General features: G+C 37.3%; 1 protein-coding gene across 1 annotated transcript in view; it reads left to right on the top strand.

Annotated features, from left to right (window-relative positions):
* RGS22 (regulator of G protein signaling 22) overlaps positions 1-13,281 on the top strand; it is a gene marked incomplete at its 3' end in the record, with an annotated part of 61,034 nt that overhangs the window by 34,678 nt on the left and 13,075 nt on the right. The window contains exons 16-21 of the mRNA XM_029085513.1: positions 1,961-2,155; positions 6,450-6,542; positions 7,073-7,239; positions 10,374-10,536; positions 11,155-11,313; positions 13,132-13,194. Of these exons, the coding sequence (XP_028941346.1) occupies positions 1,961-2,155; positions 6,450-6,542; positions 7,073-7,239; positions 10,374-10,536; positions 11,155-11,313; positions 13,132-13,194 (840 nt within the window). The remainder of the gene's footprint in view (positions 1-1,960; positions 2,156-6,449; positions 6,543-7,072; positions 7,240-10,373; positions 10,537-11,154; positions 11,314-13,131; positions 13,195-13,281) is intronic.

The following is a 13,281-nucleotide window of genomic DNA, read 5'->3' as shown; positions in this document are numbered from 1 at the left end:
TTGTTTTATGAGTCATAACAGGTGGAGTAATATAGCCCTAATGATGAATAAAATGGTTAACCACTCTTTAAAGAGCCTGTTTTTAAAGGTATCACATCTTTATATCATTGGACTGGTCCTTTCTAATTTGGCTATTTCATATATAAAACATTTTGGATGAGACGAGAGTATGATGTAACTGTAACTTTACTAGTGTTAGGGTTCTTCAAAATGGCTTCCACCCTTTGAAATCACTATGAATCTAATTAATGCTGTCTCTGTTAAATCTAAATTTATTTGGGGTTTTGCTGAGAAGGGAATAATTTGGGATAAATGTGGCCTGGTTCTTGAGCTAGGACTCTTCCTGTGGATGTCCTTATTCTTTGACCTTACCATCACACCTGGGTGTCCTTATTGAACTGCTAATGTGGGCCACAATAGCCACAAACCATCTTTGTTTTCAGTGATTAGATCTATGTAGAAAGGGGGTGGAATCCTGCATGGGCAGTAAATATAGTAATTATAACAAGATCTAATTGAGGGATGGATGTCAGCCATTGTAGCCCTGTTATTCCTCAGAGACCTGTTATTAGGAGAGTCTAAAAGGTCCATTTCAAGTTGTTAAGGTCCAAAATAATGGGGATGTAGCCTGATACTGTTGCTGTTTGAAAGAATGAGTCTAATAAATCAGAATTTCATTTAAAACAAACAGAAATGTAATTATTTAATGTACTCAAACATTCTTCCACCGTGCTTGAAATCTAAACAAGTGTTTTATTACTGCTTGAACACAGAGTAAATGTATTATTTTCTTATTTTCTAGTGCTTTGTACATCTGCTAGTTACAGCTGGATTTTAGCAGCATAAGGAAAATTAGAATCATCAGAAACTTTCGTTCTTCATTGTCAAAACTGAGTGATAATAAATAGTGAGGATGTGCTCTTTAGCATCATTGTAGAGAGAAATTCTGATTTATGCTACTAATCAGATCCCCTGACCATATGTTTGAAAATTAGTTAGACTTTGACAATACAAAGAAGATAAAACATTGATAAGTATGTGAAATTTATTATGACAGCATCTTTTTCACTTGAGTTCCTAGCCGCAGTCAGAATCATGATGTATTAGAAAGATATTCTGGAATATCTTTGTCCAAGATATTCCTGGAAGAAAGTGTTTTTTTCTGAGTTTTGAATGTTCTTTTTCATATCAATTTACAAAATATCTGAAAAACAAGAATTTGACTTAGGGGACTGTTTTTGAAAAAAAAAAAATCCTTTGAAATAAAAAAAATTACTCTATGCTTCAAGAATGAGCTGCTAGTGAGAAGGAAACATTCTCCAGGTTCAGCTTTCTTCTGTTTCTATGTGTTGAATAGCAAACACTGTGCTTCATAAAAAAGTATATTGTAACCCTTGTTTTGATAAGGATTTAGACCTCAGTTGTGCAGTGGTAACTCCTGTTACAGATCCTGTACCATGATGGAGTCTCACTGATATCAAAGAACTGTGCAAGGAAATCTCCACACAGAATTAAATCTTACAATTTTTCATTAATTTTAACCCTAAATTTACAATTTCCCTTCTATTCAGAAGAAGTAAGATTCCTTCACAAGTTGGCCCAGCACATTCTTTGTAAAACAAAGCGACTTCATAAAAAGTGCAGTTGCTCTAATGATTGTGGTTATCTGAATCTAACTAAGAATCAGCCAAATATATCCAAGCAAAAATGACAATAAGCATTATTTTATGATTTACCCATTTTAACAAGTATGAGCAAAAATGGCAGGAAGGTTAGTTTTGGCAATATCTGAATTTAGGACAAAATAGTAATACTAGTAACAACAAGGCAGGTATAATTAGATATATGTTTAGAATATACAGTAGGGCAGTGGAGGAAAAATATGCATTAAGTCCTTCTGTGACTGTGACCATCGGAATGGATGATGGCTAAGAAGCAGTTTTCCTCTGTTTTATCATAGTTCCTTTATGCAACTTATATTGCCCCATCTGCCAGTATGGATATTGGACTTCATCAGAGTAAGAAAAACATGATTCACCAGAAAATTGACCCAGCTTTTGAGGATCTTTTTGACCCAGCAGAAGAATATATCCTGGATGTTCTGCTAGAACCATGGATGAAGATGGTGGAAGCAGACAGGTACACTTTTGGAAAGGTAAGTGATCTGGAAGACACCATGAAAAATTCTTACGTTGGGGAAGAAAATCACAGGAGCCTTCATATGCAACTCTGTTACGTTTATAGTCAATAAGGGAGGAGTATTATGGAATGTTTTGCTCACCCACTCCTTTTTACGTCTGAACTTCCTGTGGAGAGCAAACTTCCTATCAGAAAGGAGGGTGCAGGCTTCATAGGCCCCTTGGTCTGTGAATTAGTGAGGAATGCATTTTGCTATGGCAAAATTTCTCTTTGCACTTAGGAAGTGTAATATTTCTGCAATCTTGCCATTGATGAAAATTAATTTTCTTGTGATGGATTGGCCACAGCCTTCTATGTTTTTAATGATAAGCACAAAATAAGCTGTGTTTCTAGAGTGTTGGTACAGTGATTCTAGGTCCATATTAACTGTATTGAGTATTTCTTGGTGTTCAGAACTAAAGTGTAGCTACTGCTTAGCATAAGAGGAAATGGGATATGGTGATCCACCTGTATTTGCCCCAAACACTTATTAGATAACTGTCCTGCTGTGTAAGGGCTAACAGCCCTGCAGGCTTCCTGAAGTAGGTGGCTCAGTGGTGTACTCAGTTCTAATCCCAGAAAGCCTCTGAAGGCCTGAATTGAGCAGGCTAATGCAGATCAGAGGAGACAGCTGCAATCCTGCCTGTGCTTTTGACAAATAAGAACAAGAAATGGTGGAGGCAGTGGTTCATGCTGTGACTCTCTGCTCTTTGTAAACTTACCTGTGAGTTACCAGCTGTAGGTCAAACTTCTAATTCCAAGTCTTTAACATATCTCTTGTGGATATGGAAGGAGAAAGTTATAATAGAGGATCAGGAGTTGGAGAGCAGGAAGTTAGTTCTTGTTCCTGTTTTTCTCTGCTGTGACCTTAGATGAAGCATCTTCATTTTTACAGGAAATGTCAACACTTACTGCTGATACTTCTGTCAGCCTGTAATGAGAACATGCATGGATGTGCCCCCTGCAAAACATTTTTAAATCCTTTTGTGGAAGTTTTGTAGTACTGTGTATTTTTGATACTATCTCATGCATGCACATACGAACAACCAGGAGAGCAGATACCTAGAATCAAAGTTGAGAATGGTCTTCTAATCCTGTTAGGTGGCTAGTATTAAACATTTAAGAATAGAGTATAAGAACAGAAAACCATGCAGCAGTAATGCCAGCTTCAGCACTTGGCAGCTGTGGAGGTTCATGAAGCAGAGGTCTTACCTACATTTTTGTGTTTAATAGTCTTTGATGAGGTTTTTTTTTTTCCCCATGAGTTTAGGTAAATGTGTCTTCAGTAATTTTATGTCTTCAGACACTGTAGGAGTGGGTTCCATGGTTTAATCATGCAATAGGAGAAAAAAATGCTTATCTTGATTTGTTTGCAAACCCCTCTCTGATAATTTCACGTAGTGCCTTAGTTTTATATGTTGTGATGAAGAGTGAACAATTGTTTTCTTGTCATATTCTCAATGCTGTTACGCTTTTACATATTTCTGTTGTATCCTACTTCAATTACATCTCTTTGAAATTCAAGAATCCTAGACTATCTGACCTCTCCTCTTACAGAAGACGTTCCCTACCTTTGTTACACTTATCACCTCCATCTGTATCTGCTATTTTATATTCTTTTGATGAGATGCAAGCAATACGCAAGATCTGGATGCACTAAGGATTAGCCAGTGGCAGGATCATATTTTCTGTTTTGCTCTTTGCTCCTTTCCTAATTGTTCCTATGATTCTAATTGCCTTTTGACTCCTGGTGAACTTTGAGTGGATGTGCAAAATGTAAGCTAATAGCCATCTGCAATGATTCCAAGATCTCTTTCCTAAGTAATAACAGCTAATGGAAAGCCCTAATTTGGAGCTCACTGGAATGACTTAATGTTTATTGTCGTTGAATTCAGCTGCCCTTTTATCATGCAGACGCTGAAGTGTCCTGAAATCCTGCAGCTCTTCACAGTCAATTTCATTTTTCGCTCTGCGGAATCATTTTGCAAACTTTGTTGTCTCCTCACTCACCTCCTTTTCCAGATAGTTTCTGAATGTTCAAAAAAACAACTTCAGTGCAGGTCCCTGTGAGACTGCAATAGGAACCCCACCCCATCATGAAAGTTATTTATTTCTTTATTTTTTATTTTCTACCTTCTAATTAATTCACAAGGGGAACTTCCCTCTCATCCTCTGATAAACTTATTTCCTTAGGAAACTTTGAAAGTTTGAACATTGAAAAAAACTTACCAGAATGAAATACACTAATCCAAACACATCTGCAAAATATTCTCTTCACTTTTCAGCATCTTTTCTAAGCTTTCAGATAAATTATTTTTTCTACGCTATTTCAGCTCTAATTGTTTAAGACCTGCAGAACACCATGTAATTGATCAATGCTTTCATTAATATGAAATTTTATTTACTTTCTATGAGAATAGTTTTACAGTATGTCGTAAACGTATATTTTCCATGTGTATCATCAATACTAGTTGTATCTATTGCCAGTCCTCACTGAATCAAGTCATCAGCTCAGCTGAGTATTATCATACACTATTTTTGTATGAAAAGGACTCTGCTTTTGAGCACTCTCTGAATACAGTGTTTTTGCTGCTTCCAGCAATGGAAGAATTCCTCCAACACAGGAATTGAAAATGTAAAATTTTGCTTGAAGTTAATGTGTGTGTCAGTTTATACCTCCTTGTGTTAATGGAGGGATAATCTGTTGTCCTTTCAGTTTAGATGATGCTTTGCTTTTCAAGAGTGACCTATACGAGTCAAGATATATGAGTGACACGCAGACTTCTCAGTGCCCTAATAACACAAACATCTTAATTAGAGCACAAAAAAACAGAACTAAACCCTTTTGAGTGCACTATACATGTGTTTGTGAAGAGTTATAATACACAGACATAAAATGACCTGTTCGAGGAGGCACTAGAGTCTCTTTGTACTAGGCGCAGGCTGATGCTTAGGCACACTCCTTCCCAGCACAAAGACAGGGTCTGCTTTGTATTTTCTTCAGTCTCTGGCTCTACTCTTCCTTTTTGTTCTACCATACAGCAGGATATATTTGGCCCATAATGAAACAAGATATTTTATCAAGAATTAGGTGAGTCCAAAATTGTTTATTTGGGACGTGGTCAGTATGTATCTATGTTTTTATCTTTAAACGAAACATGAAAGCAGGAGAGTTCCTTTTTATTGTTGACTCTTATCCTGTCTCTATGTGCTTTCTGTTTAAACTTCATGAAAAACATTCTGAATTATTTTCCTATTTACATTTAAACTATGTTTTCTTTTAAAGGGAAGAATACTCAAAAGCACTTTATAACAGTGGAACAGAGTTACACTAAGCCTGAAGGCATTCAGATAACACAGTGATTAGTGTGGTATTCACATTTAGACAAAAGTGTCATGAAAATTAATCTAAAATCTCTCTTCTCTCTCTTGCACATAAATTCTTGTATAATAAGACCACAGCTTTCTAATCTTTGTAATAGGTGTGCTAATCCATATAACACATTGTCTCAATTTTGCTAAATATCCTAAAACCTGCATTTGCATGGTTTAGTCAGCCAAGAGGGTCACCAAACTACTCCTTATGCACTTGCTGATCATTTGCACGATTCAGGTAACTGCTCTAGTTATATGCATAAGCATTCTAATAAAGTTAAAAAATGCCAATACTTCATGAGTTCTAATCATGCACAATTTATTATTTTAAGGCATCACCTGGTATAAAACTAAGTAAAGGGACAAGACTGAAAGTCTGAAAGCTTTCACTTTCTTTTTTTAGATATTATAGCACCTTTCTTCTCTTAAATTTCCGGTTCTGGAAATCTGTGGCACTCTATCTTTTTGATATTTCCCACTGACAGTCATAGTTATAAGACTTGTTTTTCTGCTTCTCAGTGGCACTTTGATGTATGATTTGCTGGTATAGGCAATCAAGTAAGTCTGACACAATATACACAATATATTATAAACCCAATATATTCAGCATTTTTTTTAAATGCAAAGTTTTTTCTTAAATATATAGTTAGGTTACTTAGTGGTGTTCTGTAGAAATCTACATGTAATCCTACGCAAATCTGAAAATTTTGTTCTACCAGAGCTTTTAATTGAATTGTTTGTCACAAGCATGTGACTTCTAATGTCTTCTAAACATAAGTTTCATTGCTGGCAAACATATTCTTCTCTATCCACTGTCACTGGCAAGGTGCCCATCCAGTTCTCCATCTTTCTATAATGTGTACTGTAGGGATGACATAAGATATTATTTTTATTAGGTGGAGTTGGTGGAAGAAACTCGACAGCTGGACTCCGTGTACTTTAGAAAGCTCCAGGCTTTGCATCAAGAGAGTGGTTCCAAGAAGGATGAGGTAAGACAAGTACCTACTAACAAAAACAAACTCTTTTTCTATCAGAGAGGGTTAACACTTTGAGGATCAGCAATGAAAGACTGATTATATGCCAGACTGGAGAAGCAAGTGGTCTGATTTCTACCATTCATTTTGGGGAATGATTGACAACCATTGTGTTAATTACAAATACAGGTCTTCTGTCAGTTACATCAACATCAGACCACTGTATCATTTGTCAATGAGACAGTTTCCACTGAAGTCTGTGGAATGTGTTTTGGGACCTTAATCTTGAGCAAATACCTCAATTTCAAGTAAATTACAGGTATATATTGGTTTATTTGATTATGGACTCTGCACACACTGGTATGTTTAAAGCAAACATAAAAATAAAGCTGATTAAGAACTGGAGCCTTACCTCAATTTATTTTCTCAGCAATCAAAAAGCTGTTCTACAGAGACAGGAGTTATCTAAGGCAAGGGTTATTAGACTGAACAAAATATAGAGATTAAAAAAGCAGTTATGCAAGCGAAATAATTTCTTCCCTTAGAGTACTGTTGCTGACACTGGTCTGCCATCCTGCCCTGACGCTCTCAAAGAAGATCAGCACTTGCGTCAAGTTCCCAAAGAGTTGGCAGAACCTAATCTATCTGACCTGATCCACAACAAAGAGAAGTTAGAACAGTTCTGGGCTTTTCTTAATGAGCATTCTGCTGGGTATGTTTCTTCATTATTATTTAACCCGTTTCTAAGTTCAGAAGAAATCTTTGCTGGGGATCTTGGCTATCTAAATGTTCAGAAATTTTAGTCTTTTTAAAAAATGTGTTTGTATATTTATGAAATATACATGCACATTGTTGAGACAACTGAATTTTCTTAACATTTTGGGGGTAAAAATTCTCCTGCCATAACCTGTTTGTATTATAGTTCTGCTTTCAGTTTCTCCTTTGATTAGTGGTAAACCCCTGAGTAGAGAAATTAGACTATAATGAGTAAAAATTTATCTTTTTTAGTACAGATTCAATTTAGTACGTTTAAAAAATTAAAGCTGGATGTTATAAAAATGTACAAATAGGAGACAGCCACAATATTGTGACAGTGTGAGAGCAACCGCAGTTTTCTGTTTGCACTGATCTGAACAGAATTAAGTACCAGCTTGTAGCAGACACAGTTTATGCAGTGTTTTTAAAAAAGTGAGCCCATCTGTTTAAAAATGAAGATCTAAACAGAAGTTCTAGCAGAAGTAAATGTGAGTTTGCCACCTTTATTATTTTTTTTTTTCCCCAAGCCCTGCACTAATCTCTATCCTGTTTTAGGAAAAGGCAAATATAGTTTTTACGTAACTGCTAGCAAGTCCTTAAATTGTCACTTTCTTCCTTTAAGGAGGTGATGTTTTGCATATTGCCTATTGCTTGTGGTCGAGCACTGCTATCATGTTAGATTGGATATCGGTCAATTTTTCAAAACTGTCCAGAGATGGACATCTAGCTCAGGATTCCTCTGGCCAAAACTCAATCATGTCATCACTTCTGCTTATCATCATAGCTTCCCTCTGTAGTCACAGAAATACACACTTCTGGACAGAATTCTTCTAATTTTGAAGGTAACATCTAAAACCGGTTTGGATGGATCATTCCTAAAGATGACTATTTCTGCTCACTGACTACAAAAAGACTCTACGTAATAAGTCCAGATGGAGATTCTTATGTTGTGGGTGCCTATGGCCAAGCGACTTCTGAGTTAGTTGTTTAGAACAGTGGTCTCCAAACTTTTTTAATTGTGTACCCCATCAGTAAAAAATTTTTGAGCATGCACCCTGAATATATGTATATTTATTTTTTTACAAATTATATACACGTGCTATTGAAGTTCCTGATCCCCAATGAATCATCCCACACACCCCCTGGGATATGCACACCCCACTTCAGAGACTTATGGTATAGAGTTCCTCTCTAACTGGGGAAATGGTAGGAATTGCCAGAGAACAGGTCACTGGCTAGGATGAGGTCCTGGACAGGTTATGCTGAATTGCCTCTGGGACTTCCTGCCTCTCTGTTAATCACAGACAAGTTCCACCTTAAGTGACAGAGCAAGGCAGAGAAATGTTTAATTTATGGAGAAATTTTCTTTTGTAAAAATTCATAATGAAGAAAAACATGTGAAAAAGTCTCACAAAAGAGTGTTTTAGAGCGGGGTCCTGACCTAGTAACTCTGAAATCCAGCTGGCATGCTATAGTAAAGATGTTTAATGGTACTATAAGATGAAGAGATCCTAGAACTAAGCTGGTCTGGAAAATTTCAACAAAAAACAACAAACGTGTCATTTGCTTCTTCATCAAAATCTGTGGTTCTATTATTGCCCAACTGTAAGTGATCCAAGTTTCAGGAAGGACAGGCTGCTGAGTACCTGGGCACAAATTTTAGTAAGAAACTAAATAAAATTCCATTAATTAGTATTTTGTTAAATAGATAGGATATATTTACACAATTGCAGGATGATTTGTGCTACTTTGGGTTAGTGGGTTACCACTTGTTAGTCTGGCCAGACTAACTGACTATGCATGTGCTCCTGATCCGCTGAAAGGAAAAAGTAGACTGTGCTAGGATAAGCCACCACAGTAAATGGTTTAACCTAACACACTTTGAGATTATATATTTTGCTTTTTAAGTAGGATGGACATATTTGATTGGTTGTCATAGGTAGATACCAAGGAGTAACTTCATAAACCACAGTAACTTGGATTGCTTGCGTTTGGGTGAACTTAATCACATTGTGATGAGCTAGCAAATGAAAGAATTTCAGTCTCAATAGAACTTAGGTCTGTAGGGGCCTCAAAAGACTTTTGAAAGGGGAACATCTTTCTTAAATCAGTTCGATGCTTTTGAAAGTTTTACTCATAGATTAATGCTTTGAAAAAGCCAGTTATTAACTGAATGTAAAAGTGAAACAGATTTGTCTGAATGTAATGTTTCATACTTCCTGCTGCAAATACAGTGAGTGTCCTCATTAAAATGCTCACAAAACTTCAGCTAATAAGATACTATCAGAAAACAGTAATATAAATTAAACTGAAATTGTAGGTATGTCACTTATTCTGTCCTCTGGTTTGAAGAACAAAACTAATACATGTTCCATTAAAACAAACTTAAATTGATAGTATACACTCAAATGTTCATGAACAATATATAGATCAAGAAATGCACATGGAGATTATTTGTCACTTACTATGAATAATGCAAGAATTAGTAGAATCAATGATTTATGAAAAGGCAGCCCACAAAAAGCCCTAGAAACAAAATTTACCATATATTATTTTTGTTTGCTTGGCTGTGGACTGACTTAAGCTCTAGCTCTTCGCATGGGGCAGGAAGGGGATGATTTCTGGGGCTGATGTTCCCAGCTGTCATCCTTACTCCTTTTTCAGGCGATAAGACGAGGAGGCAGAACAGGGGGTGTTGACTCTCTTGGTGGTTCACAGCCTGCAACACTGCTTCAAATTCTCATCTGTTTCATTTTTCATTCTCTCTGTGACCTCTGCACCATGGCTCTGGTTCACAGTCCCTGCTGGATTTAGCAGCGGTACATTGAGGAGGTTACTCCTTTCAGAGTATCCCAGAAAGGACCCTAAATGAGATCCCTAAGATGTGTGTTTGATCTGCCTGTTCAGCAAGTGCCATAGTCTAACCAGATGGTCCTAGCAAAGAAAAAATGACATAAAATTTCAGTCCCATCTGACCTAGTATTTAAGACTTGAATGCTTTGGTGGCTTGTGGTTAAACTAATAACTCCCTAGAATGTTTATGAAATTAACTCAATATTGAAATAACATTCTGTTTAAATTTATTTGTAGCATGGATCTCATGTGCTGGATAGATATTGAACAGTTCAGAAAGATGCCCCCCAAGGATAAAGAAAAAAGGGAGGAAAAATCTAAGGACATTAAAAACAAGTACTTGAACAAAAAATACTTCTTTGGACCCAACAGCCCAGCTACCAGAGAACAACAAGAACAGGTACCAGTTACAAAACTGTTTGTAAAGAACAATCACATTGAATGTTACTGAGACAGAAGTCCATAAGCAGCTTTACTCTAACTTTTTCCCAAGCTATCTCCTCAAATCTTACCTATATTTTTGGCCAGAAATCTGGTTCTGTTCTGATTGTGGGGAGGTCCCCTCCTTCCTGTTTAGGCTCTTCCTCCCCTGTCCTTATGGAACATCTCTCTTAAACCCTGATCTGAGGCCGCAGCCAGAGCACGCACAACACAGATCAGAAAAAGTGTAAAAATGGCTTTCAGGCAGAGTGGCTTGTTCCAGCTTTCTCTTTCAGTATGTCAGTAAAGCCACAGACAGCGAGTCTGAGCTGTGGTGCTCCAATATATCTTGATACTTAGGAAATTTACTTGGTCAAGCTGGGGTATTATTTGATGGAGTCTGTATTCTATTATAGGTAGGAACAAATGTAATCTGTTCTCTTTTATGAAAAGTACATGTGAGCCTTGGGTAAGCATGCATTAAATGCTTTGCTTACAGTTAAGCTCCTGCTTTGCTAAATCAAGGATGTAGAAAGATAAAGGACTTTTGGTATACACAAAAGTTTATGTCATGTGTTATTGTATTTGGATTGCTTAGCTAATGCATTCAGGTGGAGGATGGGGACAAATCCTTCATGATCAACTTTCGGCAGCGGTTCTGCTAGAAATTCAGCAATGCGTCCAGAAGAGATTAGAAAAACAATGGCTGCCATTGTTCCTGGCAGATGAGCACCATGGGGCGGAGGGACAAGCAAAGGTAATTTTTTAATAAGAGCAACACATCCAGGCATTGTTTTTCATTTGGCTCATAATTTGCCATTGGGATAAAATGGTTCAGAGGAAAAGCAACCCACAACTCACATTCAGTTTACATCAAAAGAGATGCTCTAGCATGTACAGGTTGAAGCATTTAGCTTGATAATTGTGAAGGCAGTCCCTCGGAAGGCTTAGTCTGGCTGACAGTATTATTGTTAAATCCTAAATCTGAAGGAGCTGGTGTTAGCTCTGCTGCCAGCCAGGCTGCCAGGGGAGTAAAGCAATCTTTGCTGTAGTGCTGCACTCTCCATACGCCATTCTGCCCTAGCCATACACTTGCACACAGAAGAAATGCTGCTTTGTGTAAAGGATTTGCCCAAGGAAACAAGAACACAAGCAAATCAGTGGGCTTTCCACACTGTTTTCTCCCTCTCTTATGCTGTCCATATCCTCCCATGTGGATCTGCAGTGCCTGTAGAAATAACTCTAGGACTTGTGAAAGTCTCCTGAGCAGGGAGGTTAACTGCTAACTTGGTTCCAATTGGTTACTTCAGGAAGTTGCTGGAAAACTGGGAATGAGGAGCCTTTCACTCCTGCTGTCTCACTAGAAATACTGGGGAATGGGCAGAACTAACATCTGCCTTTTTATGAGAATGCCTCTCTGGGATCTGTGTAGGGTGATCATCCTGCTGGTGACAGATGCAAAAAGACTTGGTTTTTTGCACTTCCACAAAAGCTCTGAAATGTGAATGTCATAGCAGAAGGAAACTTGACAGTTCCACCAAGCAGACACGTAGGCTGACTGCATTGATTAATAAAACTTGTTTTCAATAGTCTTTTTAACATCAAGAAGGTTGTCTGAAGTGTTGTCAGAAGTGCATTTGAACTGGACCCTTTTCATTGATTCAGAGCACTAAGCAATCTGATAATTGTAGGTTCTGATAAGGCAAACTGTAATTTTAATAATGATTATGTTAAAGCAAAATTTCCTAACCCTCTGCCTTTTTTTAGCTGAACTCTACCTCCTTTATGGCAATGGCACAAGACCATGCAATAAGGCTGAGCTGCTTACAGGTCTGGAACCTAGTTCATGCCTCTTCTTGCACCTGCTGCACTGTACTGGCAGGGAGAGTAGCCCATGCAGTTTGGAAAATGCTGTATTCAACTCTAATAAACAGTTTACAGGAAATACATACTTCTAATGAGCTTTTTGTCCTTTCTAACTCCATTTATGTCTGACTGCTCTTTTCTTTTTCTTACTGCAAATTCAGAGGATGAAAAGGTCCTTTGAAGAACATATTTTAGAAGAAATGAAACCAGATGACATTTCTCCACTTGGCTTCATATTTCACAGTGACCAAATGCTGTGGGCATGCTATGTAGTCCCTATTCAGAAAATCTGCCCTTGATTTGAGGTGTAGTTTTGCTACAAAGAAGCTGCAGGATCAAGCCTGTACTTCTGATACAGCTGTCCAAAGGAACTAAAATTTTTTTTTTTTTTTTTAAAGTTACAGCTCCGAATCTGTTCCCAACATAAGTGGTCACTCAGAACATTATGGGTAAGGTAAACCAGTGGAAGAGTGCAGTTTGACTGCCATTGCCTCTTGTCTTCTCTAACTTCCAAGTGTTAATGAGCACGTGCTCATTTATAACTGAACAAGGAATGGCGTTCAGCGTGGGTCCACAACAAGTTTCATATATAAAGATCCAAATGAAGATATATCAACTATTCTACCACTGTGGTCTCAATCATTAGATGGCTGAACATGAAATAATAAGTGTTAAAAAATATAATGATAATATTTTTGTTCAACAATAGATAAGGAACATAACTGAAGATCTTCCGGGACAAAAACAGGAGAAGACAACTAGGATTTGGAAGGCAAGTGAAGTTTACTGTGCCTCTTGTGTCTACAGTTTTACTGTCTTTTCTGTTTGGGCCTTGCACATCCTTCACAATTTTCCTGCT

Source organism: Antrostomus carolinensis, unplaced genomic scaffold, assembly GCF_000700745.2.
Source record: "Antrostomus carolinensis isolate BGI_N321 unplaced genomic scaffold, ASM70074v2 scaffold8246, whole genome shotgun sequence".
Lineage (NCBI taxonomy): Eukaryota > Metazoa > Chordata > Aves > Caprimulgiformes > Caprimulgidae > Antrostomus > Antrostomus carolinensis.
Note: the sequence above shows the minus strand (reverse complement) of the source record. Positions and strands in the feature narration are given on the sequence as shown.